This window comes from Arvicanthis niloticus, chromosome 2 (assembly GCF_011762505.2).
Source record: "Arvicanthis niloticus isolate mArvNil1 chromosome 2, mArvNil1.pat.X, whole genome shotgun sequence".
In the NCBI taxonomy this organism is placed as follows: Eukaryota; Metazoa; Chordata; class Mammalia; order Rodentia; family Muridae; genus Arvicanthis; species Arvicanthis niloticus.
Window position 1 is genome coordinate 12,836,546 of NC_047659.1, and position 19,636 is coordinate 12,856,181.

General features: G+C 50.8%; 1 protein-coding gene across 8 annotated transcripts in view; it reads left to right on the forward strand.

Moving 5' to 3' along the window:
* The window catches only part of Dab2ip (DAB2 interacting protein), a 173,477-nt gene that overhangs the window by 78,818 nt on the left and 75,023 nt on the right, over positions 1–19,636 (forward strand). For all 8 annotated transcript variants that reach the window (XM_076928597.1, XM_034494957.3, XM_076928595.1 and 5 more), the window contains exon 2: positions 7,416–7,519. In XM_076928597.1, coding sequence (XP_076784712.1) covers positions 7,416–7,519 — 104 coding nt within the window. The remainder of the gene's footprint in view (positions 1–7,415; positions 7,520–19,636) is intronic.

Consider the following 19,636-nt stretch of genomic DNA (forward strand, 5'->3'; position numbering starts at 1 on the left):
GCCACCCTGAGAGCTTGCTTAAGTGCAGGACAGTAACTTGCTGACCCTCCTGCCTCTACTTCCCACGTGCTGGGATTACATGTGTGCAGCACCGTGCCCAGTTCATGGGTTGCCAGGGCATCATGCATGCTAGGCAAATGCTCTACCTCCTGAGCTACAGCCTCAGCCCCTGTTTTATCACTTTGAATGGTGTCAGTGCTGTGGAACTTGGTGCTGTCATGCACTCCTTTTTCATAGCTGACTAGTAGTCCATACAGTTCCTTCTGCAGTTTTAGTTTGTCCCCCACTCCCTTCCTCCCTGCTCCTAGGTGAAATCTAGGGCCTCACACCTGCTGGGAAGTGTCTGCCACTGAACCACACTACCCCTCCAGCCCCAATAGTCTATTTCTATTGCTGCTGCACATACTGAGATCTGTCAGACGACACACACAGGTGCTGTCTTACAGTTTGGATGGAATTCCAGCACTGGCCTGGCCAGACTCAGTCACAGTGTAGTGGGTTGCCTTCCATTCTGAAGACCCTAGAGAGAAGCTTGCTGTAACCTGTGTCCCAGCATGAGGAGTGGAAGTTTAAGGCCAGCCTAGACTGAACAACAAGGGCCTGTCTCAAAAACAGAAACAAGAAACAAAAAGAAATCCGAGCCACCGCCCATTCCCTGTTGGTAGAATGTAGTTCTCCGGGGTTGGTTGTTGGACTGATGCCCCTGTCCCTTGCTGACTGTCAGCTCAGTCCACTCTGCTCTCTAGACCGTGCCAGCTGTGGAGGATGGAGGTCTCTCTTCATCTGGAACATCTGTCTCTCACCTCCTGTCATGGCTCTAGTTCCAATCTTGACTGTCCTTACCCACATTTAAAGGCTCCTGAGGAGGGGTTGTCCCCAGAGGTGGCCTGCTTCCCATTCTTTCTTCTTAAGCACGTATCTGCAGAGTCCTTCTCTGTCAGAGTGGCATGTTCACAGGCTCCAGGATTGGGGTGCAGGTTTCTTTGGGGGTCATTATTTATTTTTTTATGTATTTGCTCAAGCACTCTCCACTGGAGGCTGCTTGTCTGTGTCTACTTCGGACTATTATAAAGCTTCTATGAACACTCCTACGAAAAATGTTACGAGTGTCATATCCTATCTTCTTTAGCAACTGTTCTTTTTTTTTTTTTCATTCAACATCTTGGTCCTCTTCTATTTGTGTTAAATCTATATAAATTTTAGATTTTATGACATGCCTTTGTGCTCCATGTCGAGTCCTCCTGAGTCGTGTCCTCTTCTGTGCTGTGAGTATTGCCACTGGATGACTAGTCCAAGATGCACTTTTCCATGCCCTACTGTGGCACATTTATGCTGTCCCTCTTCTGTGCTACCTGCCGGGCTACTGCAAATGTCTTTCTGCAGCTTATATGGACTGAACCATTTTTTCTCATCAGTCCATGACTCTATCCATCTGCCTGTCCACTGGTGTGTGTGTGTGTGTGTGTGTGTGTGTGTGTGTACTCTCCATTGTCTGATTGTTCCCCAGAGCCTTTTCGTGCCACCAGCAGAGATGAATGAGTAGCACTCTATCCCTGCCAGCAGTGGGAGTCACTGCTCATTTTAATTTCAGGACCGGTTCCTTATTAATTTCTTTTTAATTAGTTTCTTTTCAGTTTTGGACTGGGCTAAAGCCTATCTGAAAAGTGTGAATTGGTATCTGGCAGTTCTGATTTACATTTTCCTAATCACTGTGAGGACCCCCATCCACTTCCTCAGCACCCAATCTTTCCACACCTCACCCAATCTTTCCACACCTCTGCCGACCCCGAGTCTCCCGACATCCATGGTAGTCTTTGCCACTTCTACCTGCCTCCAGCCATTAAGATCTGGACGGTGCAACCCGACAGCTGAAATTACAGGATGTTCCTCCAGCCACTGTTTCCATGGGAACAAGTAACAGTCATCCTTCATGATTAGGTGGTATCCATGGCAACCAAGCCAGTAGCATTTGAATGAAACCGATTTTATTTTATTTATTTTTTTGTGAACATATGAAGGTTAAGATGCCTGACTCTGACCGTAGCTTCCAAGAGTAGATGGTACCCTGGTCTCTGTGCTTAAATAGGGACTTTTTTCTGTCAGTGGAATCGGTTGATTCCAAGACTCAGTTCTGTAGACTTGGGGGGTTGTGTGGAGGTCATATGGAGTCTGAGATGAAGGAGAACTTCTGGGCTGTCCTCTGAGTGACACTCCAAGGTGATTGGCTCTTCCTTCCCACAAATGGTTCTTACAGATACTTTCTTAGTGCTGGGTGATCTTAGTGATTTTGGCTTCTCTGGGATCCTGCTTTCCCTAACCTGGGAAAAAGCTGTGTTGCCAACTTGGAGGCCAGAGACAGAGGTCCCTAAGCTTAGTTTAAAGCTCTGAGCTGAGATCCCCAGATGTAGAGGCACTGTTAGGTCTGGGGATGCAGCAGGGTTGTCAGCTCCCTGACTGTTTTTTCTTTAACAAAATAAAGGTTATTTTGGAGGAGGGCACTGGGAGAGTGCTGTCTGCTTTTACTCTTAACTCACCGAACTGATGCTTAATCATGAGCCCAGAGATGGAAAGGCATTGGGTCAGAGTCACACAGCACAGACAGAGTTTAAATGGAGACCCCTCCCTCTACTCTGTTTCATCTTCCTTCTCTGAGGTCCTAAGTGAGAGTTCTTTTGGGGGGCACTGTTTGGGGGACCTAGTTACCTCTGTACCTTGCAACCTTGGTTTCCTCATCTGGAAAGGGTACACGCCATGGCTGTCCAGTCTGTCAACACATGCTCTCAGTAGGGGCAGTATTGTTGGCAGTATTATACACAAGCTGACCAAAGCTGGGTCCCAAGGAGATGGGAAAGTCTTGCTTTTTTTCACTATAAAGCTCAGTACATGTACAGTACTTAAGAGGATTTACCTTTGGTGTTGCAATTTTATGTGGGTGTAAGGGAGAACAGAGCCTGAGGAGATCACTGAGGGGCAGCACACACCAGCAAAGGCTGAGAGGTGCTGACCCAGGCTACCCGTGTGCCTAGCTCAATGCTGGCTGGTGTCTGGCTCCCTGCAGGCTCCCGGGGAAGTCACTTGGGGTAAAATGGGAGGTTGGACCAAGCAGCCTCTCAGAAGCTTCTAGATCAGGCAAGAAGCAAGGTTCTGGGAGATCCTAGAAGTCATCAGTCTCAGAGCTGGGTGAGGGTGCAGCCCCAACCCCCACCATTCTTGTTCTACCAGGAGGACAGGTGCTGTGTGTGTGTGTGTGTGTGCATGCGCACGCTTGTGTGTAAGGACACCTCTGTATGTGCCTGTGTGTAAGAGCACCTCTGTGTGTATGTGTGTCTGTGTATGTGTGTGCACACCTCTATGTGTGTGTGTGCACCTCTGTGTGTGTATGTGCCTGTGTGTAAGCACACCTCTGTGTACATAGGTGTGTAAGTACCTATGTGCTTGTGTGTAAGCACACCTGTGTGTATGTGTGCCTGTGTATGTGTGTGTGTGTGCACGCCTCTATGTGTGTATTCATGTGCACCTTTGTATGTGTTTATGTATGTGTCTGTGTGCTTATGTGTGTGCCTGTATGTAAATGTGTGTGTATGTCTGTGTGTATGTGCATGTGCCCTTCTGTGTGTTTCCCACATGTGAACACATGCATCTTTAGAGGTCAGTCATTCTGGGGCCTGATACTCTAGGGGTCCCTGATACTCTGGGGACCTCAGCCCCTTTTATTGATCATAGGGATCATAAGACCTTTGGAGGAGGCTGACTTTGCCAGCTCTTGGCCCATGGCAGAAGTGGGTGCTCTATATGGGTTAGCCGAGTTGGTGGAGGAAGGATGATGGTCAAAGTGGGGGGTAGGGAGGAGGTGACCCAGAACTGCTGGATGCCTGGCTCAGCAGGACTGGGAACAGAGGTATTCGTTCTCCTTCCCACTATGCGAAATAGGGAGAGATTTAGTAGGTCTGCAGGACTCACCAACAGAGGAACAATGACCTCTCAGAATGTGACTATATCCCACAGAAGGCCATGGAGGCCATCATAAGGGGATAGCACGGGTGAAGGGGTGAGGGAGGCATCTCTGCCTCACAGCAAGGATGGCAGAGGCAACACTCAGGGGTACCATGAAGAGGCACCTTAGGAAACAGGGCAAGGTGTATGTTGTCTTGAGGGAGCCGAGTGGGGTAGAAGAGTCTGACCACTAGCTAGCTAGTGGAGTCTGACCACTCCAGGCTTGTCAGCTCCTATTATGACTCTTCCTCTGCCCTTGGAAAGGTGGCTGCTCACAGGAGCCTGCCTTAGCTAGTTTGCACCCTGAACTGAGCTCTGAGGGCCGTCCATATGCCCAGTCCTTTGGCCGGTCGTGAGGCCCAATGGCTCAGTACTTCTGGTACCATGGACTTGGTTCAGACACACCTGCTTCCTAGGGATGGGACCTGAGGTTCAGGCTCTATTCTGGTGAGGTGGGGCCTCCATTGCCTGCTTGGCCGGACATAGTGCCTCCCACAGGACTCAGAGGTGACTGTGGAGTAAACTGTCCCAGAGCTCATAGGACATGTGCCTGGTGAGGATGACACATGCCATCAGGAAGCACTTTAGGATCCCTGTCCTAAAGGTGTGTACTTCAGAGACCGAACAGGAGCCGGGGCTGGATTGGGGGAAGAAACTTGAAGGCAGACGGTGAGCGTGGGAAGAGATTTCCTAGGGAAACCTCCAGAAAGAGTGGGTGTCTCTTGACTGACTAGCAGAGCGTGGGGGCGGGGTGAGTTTTAAGCAGAGAAACACAGCAAGGAAACATGGAGATGGCTGCCTGCCACCCGACTGGAGGAGCTAGTCTGGCAGAGCTGGCCCAGTGCGTGGCCTGCTTGCTCCTTGGCCAAGGCTCAGAATTAGACTGCTGTCTGTAGCTGAGTGAGGGGCTGAGCTCTGTTCTTTCACGCTGCTGGGAACACCTTCTCAATCAGGAGAGGAAGAAGGAGGTAGTGTGGGTAGAATGTTCTAGACTGTCCTGCCTTTGAGGGGCCTGTGTCTGAGCACCTATGTCCTGTCTATGTGTATCCCCTGTGGTGTGAGTGTGTGAGGATCTATGTGAACATGAGTGTGTGTACACATTTGCCAGGGTGCTCTCTTATCCCATGACCCTGTGCGTCCCATATGCCAGGGTGACCTTCACACTGTCCTTTTCTTCCTTATGGATCAACAGATTTTGGCTAAACGCCACACACACCAGGCTCCTTGTGGGGTGCAGGGGATGTGGAGGTACAGTGCAGGCATTGGGAGTTGTGCCCCCACGTACACAGACAGACAAACACACACACACACACACACACACACACACACACACACACACACAGCAATGACATTCTCAGACTCATTCATTTCCATTAAACATTAAGATGACAGGCGGAGGTCCTTCTTGGCTGTCTGGTTAGTCAGGATGGTGGAAGAACCTAGGGGGAAAGTCCTCTATGGGGGCCCATAGCAGAGTAGACAAAGAGACAGCAACTATAGTCTGAGGGAGCAGGCAGGAAGCAGTTGGATGGAGCTGACTAGGGTCTTAAATAGGCATGTGCAGGCCCAACTCAAGTGTGTTCCCTGCTGTACCCTCAGACTGTCACCTGATATATTACAAATCTGAGTGTTTCGTGACTTAGAAGTCACGTGTAGTAGCACTTGGGAGGTAGAGACAGGTGAGTCTGAGTTGAGGCCAGCCTGAATTACAGAGTGAGTTTCAGGACAGCCAGGGCTACACAGAGAGACCCTGTCTATGGGGAGGAGGTGGAGGGGGGTCGTGGGAGAGGGGAAGCAGCCAATAGCACTGTAGACTCACACTCCTGTTCTCCTCAGCATTGTGCAGCCACTACCGTCTCAGCCCTGTTACTGTCTCATCCAGCAGGCCTCCCACTTCTAAAGCTTCTGGAAAGGAAGGCCCAAATTAGAAGACAGAGGTCACAGATTATCTTGGTTGAAGGGACCATGGAGGCAGGCTGTCTAGTGTTTCATCAAGTATGGCATTCTAGGAAGAGGCTCACTGATCTGTACACAAAACTCTAAGCTTAAGTGCAGACTCAGAAGCCTTTAAAATACAATTGTGAGGGCTGGAGAGATGGCTCAGTGCTTGAGTGTACTTGCCGCTCTTGCAGGGGTCCTTAGTTCTGTTCCCAGCACCCACGTGGTGGCTTACAACTGTCTTTAATTCCAGTTCCAGGGGATCCTATGCTTCTCCTGGACTTGATGGGTGCTGGGCATGCATGTGGTGCACATCCATACAGTGGGCGTGCGTGTGGTGCACATCTGTACAGTGGGTGTGCGTGTGGTGCACATACGTACAATGCAGGCAAAGCATCTATGACATATAACAATGATAAATAAATCTTTTAAAAAATTGTCATAAAAATCCAGCACTTGGGAGATAGAGGGAGAAGTATCAGGAGTTAAAGGTCATCTTCAGCTACATGGCAAATTCAGGGTCAGCCAGAGCTATGTGAAATCCTGTCTCAAAATAGAGTTATAATAAATGCATACAATTTGCCATTTCTCTCTCTGTCTCTGTCTCTCTGTTTCTGTATGTCTATCCCTCCCTCCCTCTCGTGTGTATGTATGTGTGTGTGTGTGCGCGCGCTTGCACGCATGTGCGTGTGCACAGGTACTGGTGTCCTCCTTGATCACTTTTTTGGAAGCCAGGGCTCTCACTAAACCTGGAGCTGGCTTACAGCTAGACTGCCTGGCCAGCAAGCTTCCGGGATCCTTCTGTCTCTGTCTCCCCAGCACCTGGATTGCAAGCACACCTGGAATTTGTGTGGGCACCGGGGATCAGAACTCAGGTTCTCATGCTGTGCATCAAGCACTTTGCTAGCCGAACCTTCTCCCCAGCTTCATTTTAACCATTTTAAGTGAACAAACATGCAGTTGTAGAGCTCTCTGTTCGCAAACCCCTTCCATCTTCCTCAATAGAAACCCTACACTGTGCAGCTGTAACCCCCACCCCTTGCCCGCAGTTCTGGGCAGCTTACCTTTGACCCACTGTCTGGCTATGGATTTGACTATTGTGGGTATTTCTCATTGTCGGACTAGAAGAGTCTTCGCCCTTTGGTTTCTGGCTTCTGTCACTCGGCATGATGTTTCCCAGGTTCATCCACATCATGAAAATGATGTTTTACGGTGTCCATCGATCACCCGGATGGACAAATGCACTGTGTTTGCCCTGTGCCTGTCGTGAATAGTGCTGCTGTCAACGTTTCATGCCGACATTTAAATCTGGTCTTCTGGTATATACAGAATCAGCTGCCCAGGTCGTTTTGGGGTACATACCACTGCACTTTTTCCACAGTGGCTACTGTATCTGTAGTGCTGTCCTAGGAAGTGGGTGTGGGAGAAGCTAGAGCCTCTCAAAGCTTTTGAATCTGCTTACCTTCCCTTTTCTTCTTTGACAGAGTCACCCCAAGAAAGGCCGGGCTCCCGGCGCAGCCTTCCCGGCAGCCTGTCAGAGAAAAGCCCCAGCATGGAGCCCTCGGCTGCAACCCCGTTCCGGGTCACGGTAACTATCTCTGCGTCACCACCGCCACTGCCACCACCATCACCACCTCGCCCTGCGGGGCTGCTCTGCGACCCCGCACCCCCCTTCCTGGAGCCTCATGGACCGGGAGAGCATCCAGCCTCCCTTGCTCTAGGTATCCGATCCCTTGGCAGCTCCCTGCTCCCTGGGAGCCACATGGGGCCCCATTCTTTGAGGGAGGGGGCAGGTGGAGGACAGAGCCTAGGGGCCACCAGAGCTGAAGAGGATGCTGGATTGGAACCACCCAGCATGTGTATACACTGTGCCCTTCACTCTTATTTTGATATCTTTTATAGAACAGTCCAGAGCATGTCATAATTTGATTCTGTCTTAATGGGAAGGAGAAGAATTCTGTCTTCTCCAGTTGATGATGCCTTAAAATGGACTCAGACAGAACGTGTGTACCGTAGCATAGCTGTTCAGTTTAGACAGCCGGCGTGCATACCTTTCTCTTTCTTGAAACCCAAGTGAGGGTTGGGGATATGGCTCAGCCAATAAAGTACTTCCCTTGAAAACATAATAACGTAAGTTCAATCCCTAGATTCTGTGTTTAAAATGAAGTTCCAGGTACTGTGGCAGGAATATGTAATCACAGAGATGGGAAAGAGAGACAGGTAGGCCCTGGGGCTTGCTGGCTGGACAGCCTAGCCTACTTTGTGAGATCTGTGTCAGTGACTACCTCAAAAAAGGTGGGTGGTGCCTTGAAGAATGGCAAATGGAATTGTCCTGTGGCCTCTGCACAAGTGCCTGCTCTGTGTACATGCATCTGTATGCTCATGCATGGACATGTGGGTTTGCATGCATATCTGCACACAAAAAACCCTAAGTGGCTTTGCAGGAGTGGACCTCAGTGACCACTCCCACACACCTCCGTTCTTCCTTTCCTTTGCTCCTTGAGACGGGAGTCCCTGGCTGGCCTGGAACTCACTATGTAAACCAGGCTGTCCTCCAACTCATAGAGATCTGCCCGCCTCTGCCTCGAGCTAGGAATAAAGGCGTAACCTGCGATGCCCAGCTCCATGCATTTACACTCAAGCACACGCTTGCACTCCTTAGACTGAGGACATGATGGTGTGTGCTTCTGTTCAGTGCTATGGCAGGTACCTGGAACTGGGTGAAGCATACACACTGTGTTCCCCAGGGATCTCCGGTCTGGATCAGAGACGGAGGGCGACCCTTGGACCATCCATCCATCCATTCCTTCAGCAAGGTTTCTTCTGTGCTTGCTGTGTGCCAGGCACCATTCTAGCGATGGGTGAAGGGTACAACTGCCCAAGCCAGTGTGCGGTGTGCAGAGTTCTGAAGAACCTACAGTTTTGAGTTGGTGCTAAGAGCTAGGGGGTGGTGTGGTCTCACAGGGATTTTTTCTTTTTTTTTTTTTTTTTTTTTTTTAAATTTTGATAGACTCACATGTAGCCCAGGCTGACCTCAAATAGTATATATAGTTGATAATGGCCCTGGACTCCTGATTCTTTTGCTTCTACTATCTGAGTGCAAGCATTACAGGTGTGTCCCATGACACTTGGGCTTTGAGGTGAAGTTTGAGCTGGAAGGCAAAAGATGAGGTGCCAGCCAGTCTTGTGGCAGGTAGGCAGACAGGCAGAGTGAACTAGGTGGAGAGAGGAAAAGAACACAGGCCTGGCTGTCATTATGTGACTTAGGATCCAGGGGAGATGACTTTGACTATCCCTAGAGGGTAGGAGACGTGTTCTAGGCTCAGAAGGGTCAGTGGAAATTGGCTAGGTAGGCAATAGTGGTGGTGGTTATAGCAAAGGCGTGGATTTACACTCCACCATTGCTGCTGAGTCTGGTGATAGGTGTTAGAATAACTGGGTAGGAGGTGAGGCTGGGCCAGGAGCAGCCTTGGCTATCAGACTGAGAGGATAGGGCCTTCCCCAGGGCCACTCACCCTCCTGCTTCTGTGTATGGTATAAAACTAGGTCCTGTGGTCCCTTCAGGATTGCAGGACCTGGGTATGTACATTTTAATACACTTTTGTAAGAGGTGGTTCAGAGTCAGAGCTGAGGATTAGCCTCTGGCGGGAAGGGCCTAGGGTCATACTCCTAGATGTACCCAGCTGTTTTCTGGGCTGTTCCACAAAGGTGAGCTCATTACTGTCCATTGGGGCAGAAAGTAGATATTTCCCCCTCTGAATATGAGGGCCACAGTGGGCAGGGAGAACCCCTGGGGGCCTTGGAACAATGATTGGTATTACTATGGTCTTGGCACTGATGGAGTGTCCACTGTGTGACTGGCATCATGCATATTGTATACCAGGCACTATGACCACTGTCCCGAACCATCAACTTTTATAATCCTTCTTCAGGCAACCCTGATGTTGACTGTCTGATTACAGAGAGGCAAACAGGCTTCTGGGGTAAGTCATTCCCTCAAGCTCAATGGGACCCAGGTGTGTCTGGCCCCAGGCTTGAGTGTGGCTTCCTAGGACTGGGAGTAGTCATGTGGCCTGCCACTGTGGCTTCCTCACGCATGCCATCATACCTTCATGCTTCTGTAATCTGGGGCTCGGTAATCGCCAGCTGGGATTGGCGGTTTTCCTGTTATCTTCACTGTTTCCCCGGGCAGAAGCCACCTGAGGATGGAAGTCAGTGCCAGCCTGGGAGCCTGCAGCACCCAGGAATGCACTCAGGCTGCTGGACTCAGGTGGTCTGCAGGGTGCAGAGCGCATTCAGGAGCCATTTCTCCACCTACCCTTTGGCCACTCTATGAAGTGTCACTAAGTATTAACATTTCAGACACGAGGAACACAGGGTTTAGAGTTGGTGTCTCTGTCACATAGCCCCTGAATCAGTCAGGTATTGATAGGGCTGGTGGCTGTGTCAGTGTCTTGCCCTTAGGCACTTTGGTCCTTTGTTTCTGTGTAGCCATTAAAGACAAGAGTGTGAGTGGAGACTCTCTTGGCCTGGAGCTGGATGAACTGAAGTACATGGGTACAAGATCTGGGTTCAAATCCTAGCACTTCTGAGCTGTGATGTGACCTGGTTAGCCACCCAGCCTCTCAGAACCTCTATCACTAAAGTGTGAAGCAACAACCCGGCCCTGTGACAGGTACTGGTGGGATGTACTCTGACCAATCATATCCATCCATTAGATCCACAGTCTCGGTTGGGTTTCTCTTTCTGACTCAGGATCAGTACTAGGTCACAGAAGATATGGCATTTGGGGTATCGGGAGGAGAGCCTCCTCACCCCCAATCCTGAACACTTATTTTCTCCTGAATTAGCATCCTCAGTTCACAGCTTGCTGCTGCTCCCCGTAGACCCTGAGGGAGCCTAGGGAACATGCTTTTGCCTGGGGGAGGCAGGTGAGATACCACAGGCTGTAATGAACCTGCCACTGTTGCTGCCATTGCAAACCTGGGTGACAGGATGTCACCATCTCTCAGAGAAGGTGCCCTGTGGGAGATTGTGTGTCAGAGTCGAAGGTCTCAAGGACTGGCAGAGGACTGATCTGACAGAGGTCCCACCCAGCTGAGAGTGGATCTCCTGTTTGGGTTGTGTGTTCCCTCCCAGGGTTCTTCTCGTTCTGTGAGGAGCTGTTCCCACAGCTGTTTCACAGGGCATAGGTGGCTCAGTGGGACACAGATGACAGCCTTTTAGAGTGTGGGACTAGAGAGAGCCTTGGTCTTTTTCTTTGTGCGAAATGAAGATGATGGCTCTGTGCTTACTATTCTAATGTGGCTTCAAGGCCTGGTGCCAGTTTTGAGACTTGAGCAAGTTGCAGGTCCTCCCTGTTCTCCTGTGTAGCTACCACTCTCGGTTGCAGTGAGCATGGGGTTGTGGCTTCCCAGGAAATTGTGTGTCCCAGAGCTGTGGGGGACCTGGGATAAAGAGCCCATGGGGAATGGGCTGAGAGTAGCTGACCACAGTGGCCTCCTGTTCCTCTCTTGGAGGTATCTGAGGTTCCCACCCAGGTCTGTCTTCTCTGTACTGGGAAGGGGGAAGACAGAGATGAAAGAGCATGTTGGAGATAGCGCCCTGGATCTCCAGGTATGTGAGGTCAACCCAAGCCCTCCTGGGCCATAGTCTCCTAGTGCGTTCCCAGGAATCAGGTTGACTGGAGACAAGGAAATGCTGACAGCTGTGGTTCCCTGGAAGGCTCGTTGACCGTTGCCATCTCTAGGTGTGGGCTCAGTCCTTCTTCTTTCCTTTGCCCACCTAGGCATTGACCTTGAGGAGTCTAGCAGGGTCAGGATGGGAGGTAGCGGAGGCTCTGGGAAACTTGGCAGCCAGTTGATCCCTCCTTGGGAAGTTGAGAGTGGAGATGTTTGAAGGTTCGGCTGAAATTAGGTCTCAGGGCTTCGCTTTTTTTTTTTTTTTTTTTTTTTTTTTTGTGAGATGGAGAAGTGTCAGAGAGGGGAAGGCTCAGGGGGCTGCAGAAGCTGCAGATAAACTTGGCACTGTGTTGAATGCGGATGCTTCTAAAAGCAGGTCTTCATGGTTCACGTTTACTAGTGCTGGGCTGTACATAAACTGTGTGTTTCTGATTCAGTGACAGTATATCTGGGGTGTTATGGGAGCCCAGAATAAAGGGCTCTCTGGCTGAAGAAGATGGGAGAATTTTTACAGTGGGGACCTTTACAACTGGGTTTTAAGGGACACGCAAGAGTTTCTCAACAAAAGACAATAGTTAGAGGAAGATGGAACCAAACAGGAACAAACCAGTGGTCCTGACTGGAGTGTTGGAGCATGAAGGGAAAGCTGAGCAAGAAACGTGAGGAGCTTTAGTGGGAGCACGGAAGCTTTTGTACTTTCTCCTGTAGGATGTTGGGCTACAGGGGATGGTGGCTAAGGGTGGTGGTCTCTGGGGCACCCACTTGAGGTTTTCAGCTGCTCTGTCTTCTCCCTACTCCTGTAGTCTCCCCATGTGTGAACAGATGTGTAGAAGGTGAGTGAGTTAATTGGAGAATCTGCCATTCTGGCCATGTGTGCCTTCTGCAGGAAAAGGCCCTTTTCTAGAGAGGGAATTTGGTCAGAGCACCAGATGCAGGTGTCCTTCAGGATGGGGCAGGGCTATGGGACTGTAATGTCTCCTCTCTGAATGAACAGGGAGCCCAGTACCATGAGGCATGAAACTATTGGGATTTGTGCTCAGGCAGGGAGTCAGGGTGCCATTAGTAGACAGAGATTAGGACAGATCAGGGATTCAGGATGGGTTAAAGGATCAAGCCAACTGCTGTGCTCACCTAACCCTTGATCCCCTGAGCTTAGATGTCCTTGTTGGGGGTCTGCTTGCTTAGTTACAGGAAGCACTAACCCAGCCTGGGCAGCTTGGACAGGAACATGGAAAAGGAAGGGAACAAACACAGCTCTGTACTCCTTCTTTGCAGCTCTAGAACCTTCCAGAGTGTCCCTTGTTCTCTGCCAGGCCCTCCCTTGTGACCACTAAGGTGCGAAGACTGCTTTTTGGGCTGGGTCACAGGCTCCTTACAGGTTTTCTCGTTCGGGATGGCATGCTGGGTTCAGTGATGGCAGGTGGAGTGGATGAGGAATTTTCCCTCAGCCTGTGCTCCAGGGAGACAGTGCTGCCTTCTCCCGACAGCACCTGGGAGGGAGCCCATTTGATTCTCTGCCACTGCTCCCTTCTGTGGGCAAGTCACCAGTCTCCAGACCTCTTTCTTCATCTCCAGACAGCGCAGCTGTGAGGGCTTCAAAGCCTGCAGGTAGCCAGCCATTCAGCCAGTGTCTAACACTGCTGGTGTATTTTAGGGTACACCCTTTCCATACTTTCCCCAGAATCCTAGGGCCTATCTCTCCCCTTCACACTGCCCCAAAGCAGCAGCATCCGTGACAGAGCTCTGAGGTGCAGCTGGGACCAGGAGTTGGAGAGAGGTGAGAGAGTGAGAGGCTTAGGGACCCAGCGCTAGTGTTCTAAGGGGACAGTAATGTGGACAGAGCTGGCCAGTCTGTAGAGTGCTTTCCCACCAGTGGGGGGCAGCAGAGGGCAGCGAGTGGACATCTGGGTGGCTTTTCTCAGTGAGAGCTGAGGTCCTAGTTTGTACACCTGGCCACAGGGAGCCATTGAGTTATGAAGGCTGCAGGATGAGCTGTGGTGACAGTAACACTGGTCAGGGAGCATCCGGTTGACTAATGGCAGCTGAGGCTGGCTGAGCTGGCTTGGCCTGGGTTCTTCAGACAGCTGGATCTCCACTGTGACCTTTGGGGTCATTGAAGGACCAAGGCTTGGGGCCACAGCAGGCTTGTATCAGGAGAGGCTCAGGGTGGGAGGTTAGTGTGTGAGCTGACAGGAAGGGTTAGGGCCCTACATTCACCAGTCTGGGGCTACTAAATATTTAGACCCTGCCATACTGAACTGTCTAGAGGTTCCTTGGGCCCCTTGTTAGCTTCTCCACTACTTTGGGAGGGAATAAGAGGGCATCCCAGTGAGGCAGATGATGGCTCAGGTCCTCTGCCCTGGGTTCCAAGCTCAGCATGGCTGACTATACGGACTTACAGTAGAGGATCCTAAGGCTGGTTGTGGCAGGTCCGTGGGGCAGACTGCAGGAGTGTTCATTTCCTCCTTACAACTCTGGACAACACACATTTCACTTTCCAAGATGACTGCACTGACCAGAAGGAAAGGCCTGCTAAAGCTGCTTCCCTCCAGTGCTTGGATGCAGAAGGCCTCATAGACTTGCTGGCTGCCTGTGGCCAGTCTGTGCTAGCTAGTATCACTTATTGCTTCCCTCCTTATGGATGAGCAGTGTCCGACTCACAGAGAGGAGCATACTGTTCTGGGTCACACAGTTAGTAAGGGTCAGAGCTGACATCAGAGTCTGTGCTCCCCTCTCTTGCCTTCCCTTGCTCAGCACATGGGCAGCAGGTGCTTGAGAGGTTATTTCTTTGTACCCAACCTGTGGTCCTGCAGGCCCTATCCCTTTCCTGGATCAGGAGCCTGGATGGAGGTAAGGTTCAGATGCCTTCCTGTTCCCACTTTCTTGCTCTCTGTGTGTATTTGTATGTATCTATTAGTGTTTGTGTGTGTGCACATGTGTGTATCCATTAGTGTTTGTGTGTGTGTGCACATGTGTGTTGACTTTGTGATCCCTTCTCATCTTCTCTTCCTCTGTCTCCCTCTCTCCCTTCATTTTCTCTCCCTGAGACACAGGCTCTCTCATTATTAGTCTAGAGTTCATTGGTGTCTAGGCTGACTGACCAGTGATGTGTCTGTCTCTATTTTCCAAGCATGTGCCACTGAGCCTGGTTTTTTTTCTTTTTCTTCCTCCCATGGCTTCTAGGGATTAAAGTTAGGTTCTCATTCTTGTGTGGCATATGCTTTACTGATAGACATCTCCCAAGTCCCATGCCCCCTTCTGTTTTTTTAGACAGGCCTTGGGCTTTGGGTCTTCGGTCTCACCTCTTAAGTGCTAAAAGGACAGGCACACACCATCATGCAGTGTTGGGGATCAAGCTCAAGGCTCTGTGTAAGCTGGGCAAGCACTGCAACAACAGAGCCACATCCCCATCCCCCCTCTACCCCCACTCTCCCACCCCTACCCCCCCCACCCTGGTTTCCTCACTTTTTCCTGCTCTGAATACAACGTGATCACGTGGCACCGGGGTTGGATGACAGATATAATTACCTGTGAGTTCTTGGGCAGGAATTGTTTCTGAAGCCAGGAGGCCTTCTGTGGAGGTGGCAGTTACTGACATCTGTTTCCTACACAAGTCTAACATCTTGACGAATAACTGCCTGTGGAATTGCTTACAGAACATCTTAGAGAACATGCTCTGCCCTAGTGCCTTAGATGGCCTCTAGTGGGAGTGGGTGGATCCATTTCTCCAGCCTGGCATGTGGGCATCCAGGGCCTCTCAGGCCTGCCTCAGACTCTGCCTTTGGACTGGTTGATCTTTTTGCCACCCTTCCATCCCTTGCTTTGGCCTTCCTGGGCAGGCATTCCCTCCCCAGCTTCAGGATATGTCTTCAAGTCCTTCCTCTTCTCCACTCGGTCACTAACGATCCGCTCCGCTATGTGCCTCTCTTCTACAGCTGACTGTGACCTTCTCAGTTGTGACCTTCTCAAGGGCAGGACTGGCTTCTGATTTCTTGGAACCCTCAGTGCCTGCTGTGGGCACCTGCTAGGGGCTGGTGAAGTGAGGGGGAGTTGGGGGAGGGACAGTAGGAAGCAAATTAATTAGATGGAGATATGGGGATGAAGTGGGGAGCAGCCACCTCCTCAAATCTGAGAGCCCTTCGTTCATCCTATGTCTGAGGCCATTGTGACTATCAACTCTGAGATGAAAGGTCTGGCTGGTCAGCCAGCTCCTAGGAGCCCCAGCAGAACATCAGCCCTTGCCTAGACTTTGTCTCTGCCTCTGATCCTTCTGAGGCCATGACTTCCAGGTCAGTGTGACCTGCAACTGCCAGGTTATAGGAGGACAATTGCCTGTAGTGCCATCTCCAACTGTGTCTGCTTTCCTAGTGAAAAGGCACTTAGCCATGCTCCCCCCCACCCCCGCGCCCCCAGAGCTTAGGGGTGTAGCTGCCCTTGCAGCTTGGCTTTCTTGCTGCTCAAGTCAGAGGTCCCCTGGGTTGTTCCCATTGATTTCCCTGCCTTGCTCTGGGGCTAGCCCAGACTGATGGGTGACTGGGAGGCTAGGACTATCTGGCCATCTTTAGGTTAGCCACTGTTCCCAAAATGTCTCTTTCATTTGTTATCACAGCAAATGAATTCCCACTGGTATGGTGGGGGAGTGTGCCAAGAAACAGGATTTAGAGGTTAGCTAGCTTCTAGAACAACCTTTTCATTGCAGAAACCGAGTCACAGAATGGCTAAGGTGCTTGTTCAGGGCCTCATGGTTGGTTGTGGAGTGGTCTACACAGGCTGAACTCAACACTGCCACTCCTTGGCTGTGGGATCCTATGCAAGGTTTTATCCTTTCTGAGCGTCTAATTTCCCATCTGTGTAGTGGGTTGTGAGGATCAAAGGAGTCGTGAAAAGCTTTAGCAAAGGACCTGGTGGAAGCTTTGTGAATTGCATGTGCTGGGTCAGTTCCTGTCATATTACCAGGGGTGCTGAGAATGGGGTCCAGGTCACTCTGCTGGGTCACCTCTGTCAAGAGCATTTGCTCACCCAGGAGGAGGAAGGTCTGTGATTCACTAGATCACCAGCCTGGCCATGGGATTTCAGCCCTGAGGCTGGGGGACCAGGATGAGAGGCTAATGCAAAGGGAGGCACCCTGGTGGAGTGGAGTTCCCGAAACTTCAGCCTAGGGTCTGCCTAGAAGTGTGGCTTCCAGGCTTCTGAGGTACTTGAGTGTTAGTTAAAGTCAGTGTCCACAGGCCTGGGGCTTTATGGGACAATGTGTCACTCCCTGGCTGCTCTCTGTTGTCATAGCTGTGCCTGAGACCTGAGAGAGGCATGTCTGATTTCCGTGTGGATGTTTGCTCAGGCCTGGGGGAAGTGTCAGAGGGCCATGCTTATGGACCCTTTCAGAGTTTCTTGGGCACACTCCCCCATCATACCAGTCATCCCCACCTGCTTCTCTTCGGTTTCTTAAGGTACCCTTGCCTTGCATGTCCTCATGATGTATCACAAGCCCAGGGTGGGTTGCTGGTGTGGAATTTGGAAGCCAGGAGGCCCTGTAGCTTGGCAGGGGTCTCCAGGAGCAGGCAGACTCACTGCTGTCCTGCCCCACACCACATCCTGAGCCCAGAGTCTGCCTGCACTGCCCTTGTGGCCGCTCTCAGCAGACCAGCCTGTATCTCATCTTTAGTACTTCTAAAATGTCTCAAAAGCTGTCTCCTCTGGTCAGTCCACCAGGATTACTCTTACGTTGGATTCTTTTATAAAGTCTTCTTTTGTATCACAGATACTAATTCACTTGCCAGACTGTTGCAGCCCCTGCTCTGGGGCTTTATAGCCCAGTGTGTGTAGGAGGCATTAAACGCATTCATTTATAGGTAGAAATGTCTACAGAGGGACCATACAGGGCATTGGGGAGGCCCAGCCTGGGCAGAGGGATCTAGAAGGAGGAACTGGATCCCCCAAGTATATACTTGTGCAGCTGTGAGCATGGTGCTACCGAGGAGATGTGTGTTCTGCTTGCCTTCTTTTGTGGCTGTATCTTTTGTGTGGGCATTGTTGGCGTGCCTGTCCTTGAACCTGAATATGGTTTCAGCCTTGTATATTTCTCCATGTGAGAATGTGTTTATGTGCAATTTTCTGACCAGGATGTTTATATGAGACAGGGTCTCATTCAGTAGCCCAGGTTGGCCTCCACCTCAGGATCCTCCCACACATCCTCCTCCATGCTGGGATTATAAGTGTGCCAATAGTTTTGTACACTCAGTATTTTAAGACAAGAGTTTATACTTGAATGTCCCAGCCTCTTTTGGGACACCTCATAGCCTATGGTCCTATGTTGGCTATGAAGGTCTTTCATGTTTAAAGGAATACTGGCATGTGTCAGAGGGGGATCTGTGGCATAAGGTGGCCCACAAGTGGGTGGCCTTCAGAAAGGCACCAGCTGTTGGTCCCAGCTTAAAATGCCTCTTCCTTTTCACCTGCCACCATGCCATCATTTTCTTAGTGAGCCTCTCCCTAGCTTGGATCACCTTTGATGGTGGAGGAGGACCGGAGGACTGGCACATCTGAAGAACATGGGCAAAGCCAGAGCATTCTCTGGTACTTAGTGCCAAGCCTGGGAGAGCCAGGCAACCCAGCTGGTCACTGATCTTAACTTCATAGACTTGGCAGGTGCCAGCTTGGGAAATGCTCACTCACTCAGCTCCCCATGTTTCCCATGGGAAGACTGAGGCTTAGGAAGAGGAAGTGCAGCCTCCCGGAGAGTCTGGAAGCTTGGTGCTGAAACTCGGTTATTCTAGACAAGTGTGGCCACCTTCTGTGGGTCTATTGTTCTCACCTATCCACCTAGGAAATAAGTCTCTTGCCTTCCCAGCACCTGCCCCAGCCTGCCTGCCTGTGTGCCCAGCATCTCTTCTCTCCTGGGAGCGAGGGGTAGCAATATCTGTCTGGGATCTTCCCCTGCCTTATCGGTCTTGCTTACTTAGATGTGTCCTTGGCATTCAGACAGAGTCCAAAAATGGTATTGAGAGAGATGTCCGTGAAAACAGCCTCTTTCCCTGAAGCTTTCCTGTTTGGGTTTGGACTTTTAAAACTGGCATGGGTAGAGCATGGGTCCACCCAGTGTGGATCCATGGGGTTTTCTACCTGCATCCTGAGCACTGTTTTAGCATCCCAGGGTGAACAGATAAAGAAAGGCAGAGGTAGGCCAGGTCATTTGCACATCTGCAGTGGCCCAGGATCAGTCTTCAGGAAGGGGAAAAGGCGATGAAGGCTGGACTGGGTGAGGCGAGGAGAAGGTTGCTCTTGACTGAGTACTTGCTGTCTACTAGGCCTGGGCCCAGTACATCACACGGTAGGAGATATAGCAGTGTGGAGTCCCTTGGTGACAAGGAGCTCTCAGGGTGGTGTGGCATGCATACCTGTCGTTCTCCAGAGCACAGTGCATGGGAGGATCAGACAGGTCAAGACTCCCTGAGCCTTCAAGTCACTTGTGAGTCCTGTGTATATGAGTTGTCTCTATAAGAAAGGAGGTCCCCTCTTTGCTCACCCCACATTTCAGAACTCTCCTAGTCCTAGCTCTGCCACATAACAACCTAGCTACTTGGAGCAAGTATCTTAATCTCTCCTAGCTTCCACTTCCCATTCTGAAAACCTAACGTTCTGAAACTGGAGCCCACGTTTCCCCAAGGACTCTTAGCTGAGGCCTTGAGCCTCTGCGGCTGGCTCACCCCCCACCCCCTGCTGAAAGATGCGCTCTGCGTTTTCACGGACACAGCAACTTGGCAAAACAGGAGCTTGCTTGCTCAATAACCCATCATTTATCCTTCTCCTCATCATCACTTGGAATTGATTGAAATGGGTGAATGAAGAAATCACCCGTCTGGAATTCTGAAAGTGTCTGAGCGCTGCTGGAGAGCCTTCCAGAGAAGAGCAGGGGTGGGCCAGATGTTAAGACAGAATGGCTACAACTGAGGTATAGGGATGGGGTGTGTGTGTGTGGGATGCCTGGCAACTCCTTACAGCCAGACACACTATGTTCTTCACTCTGG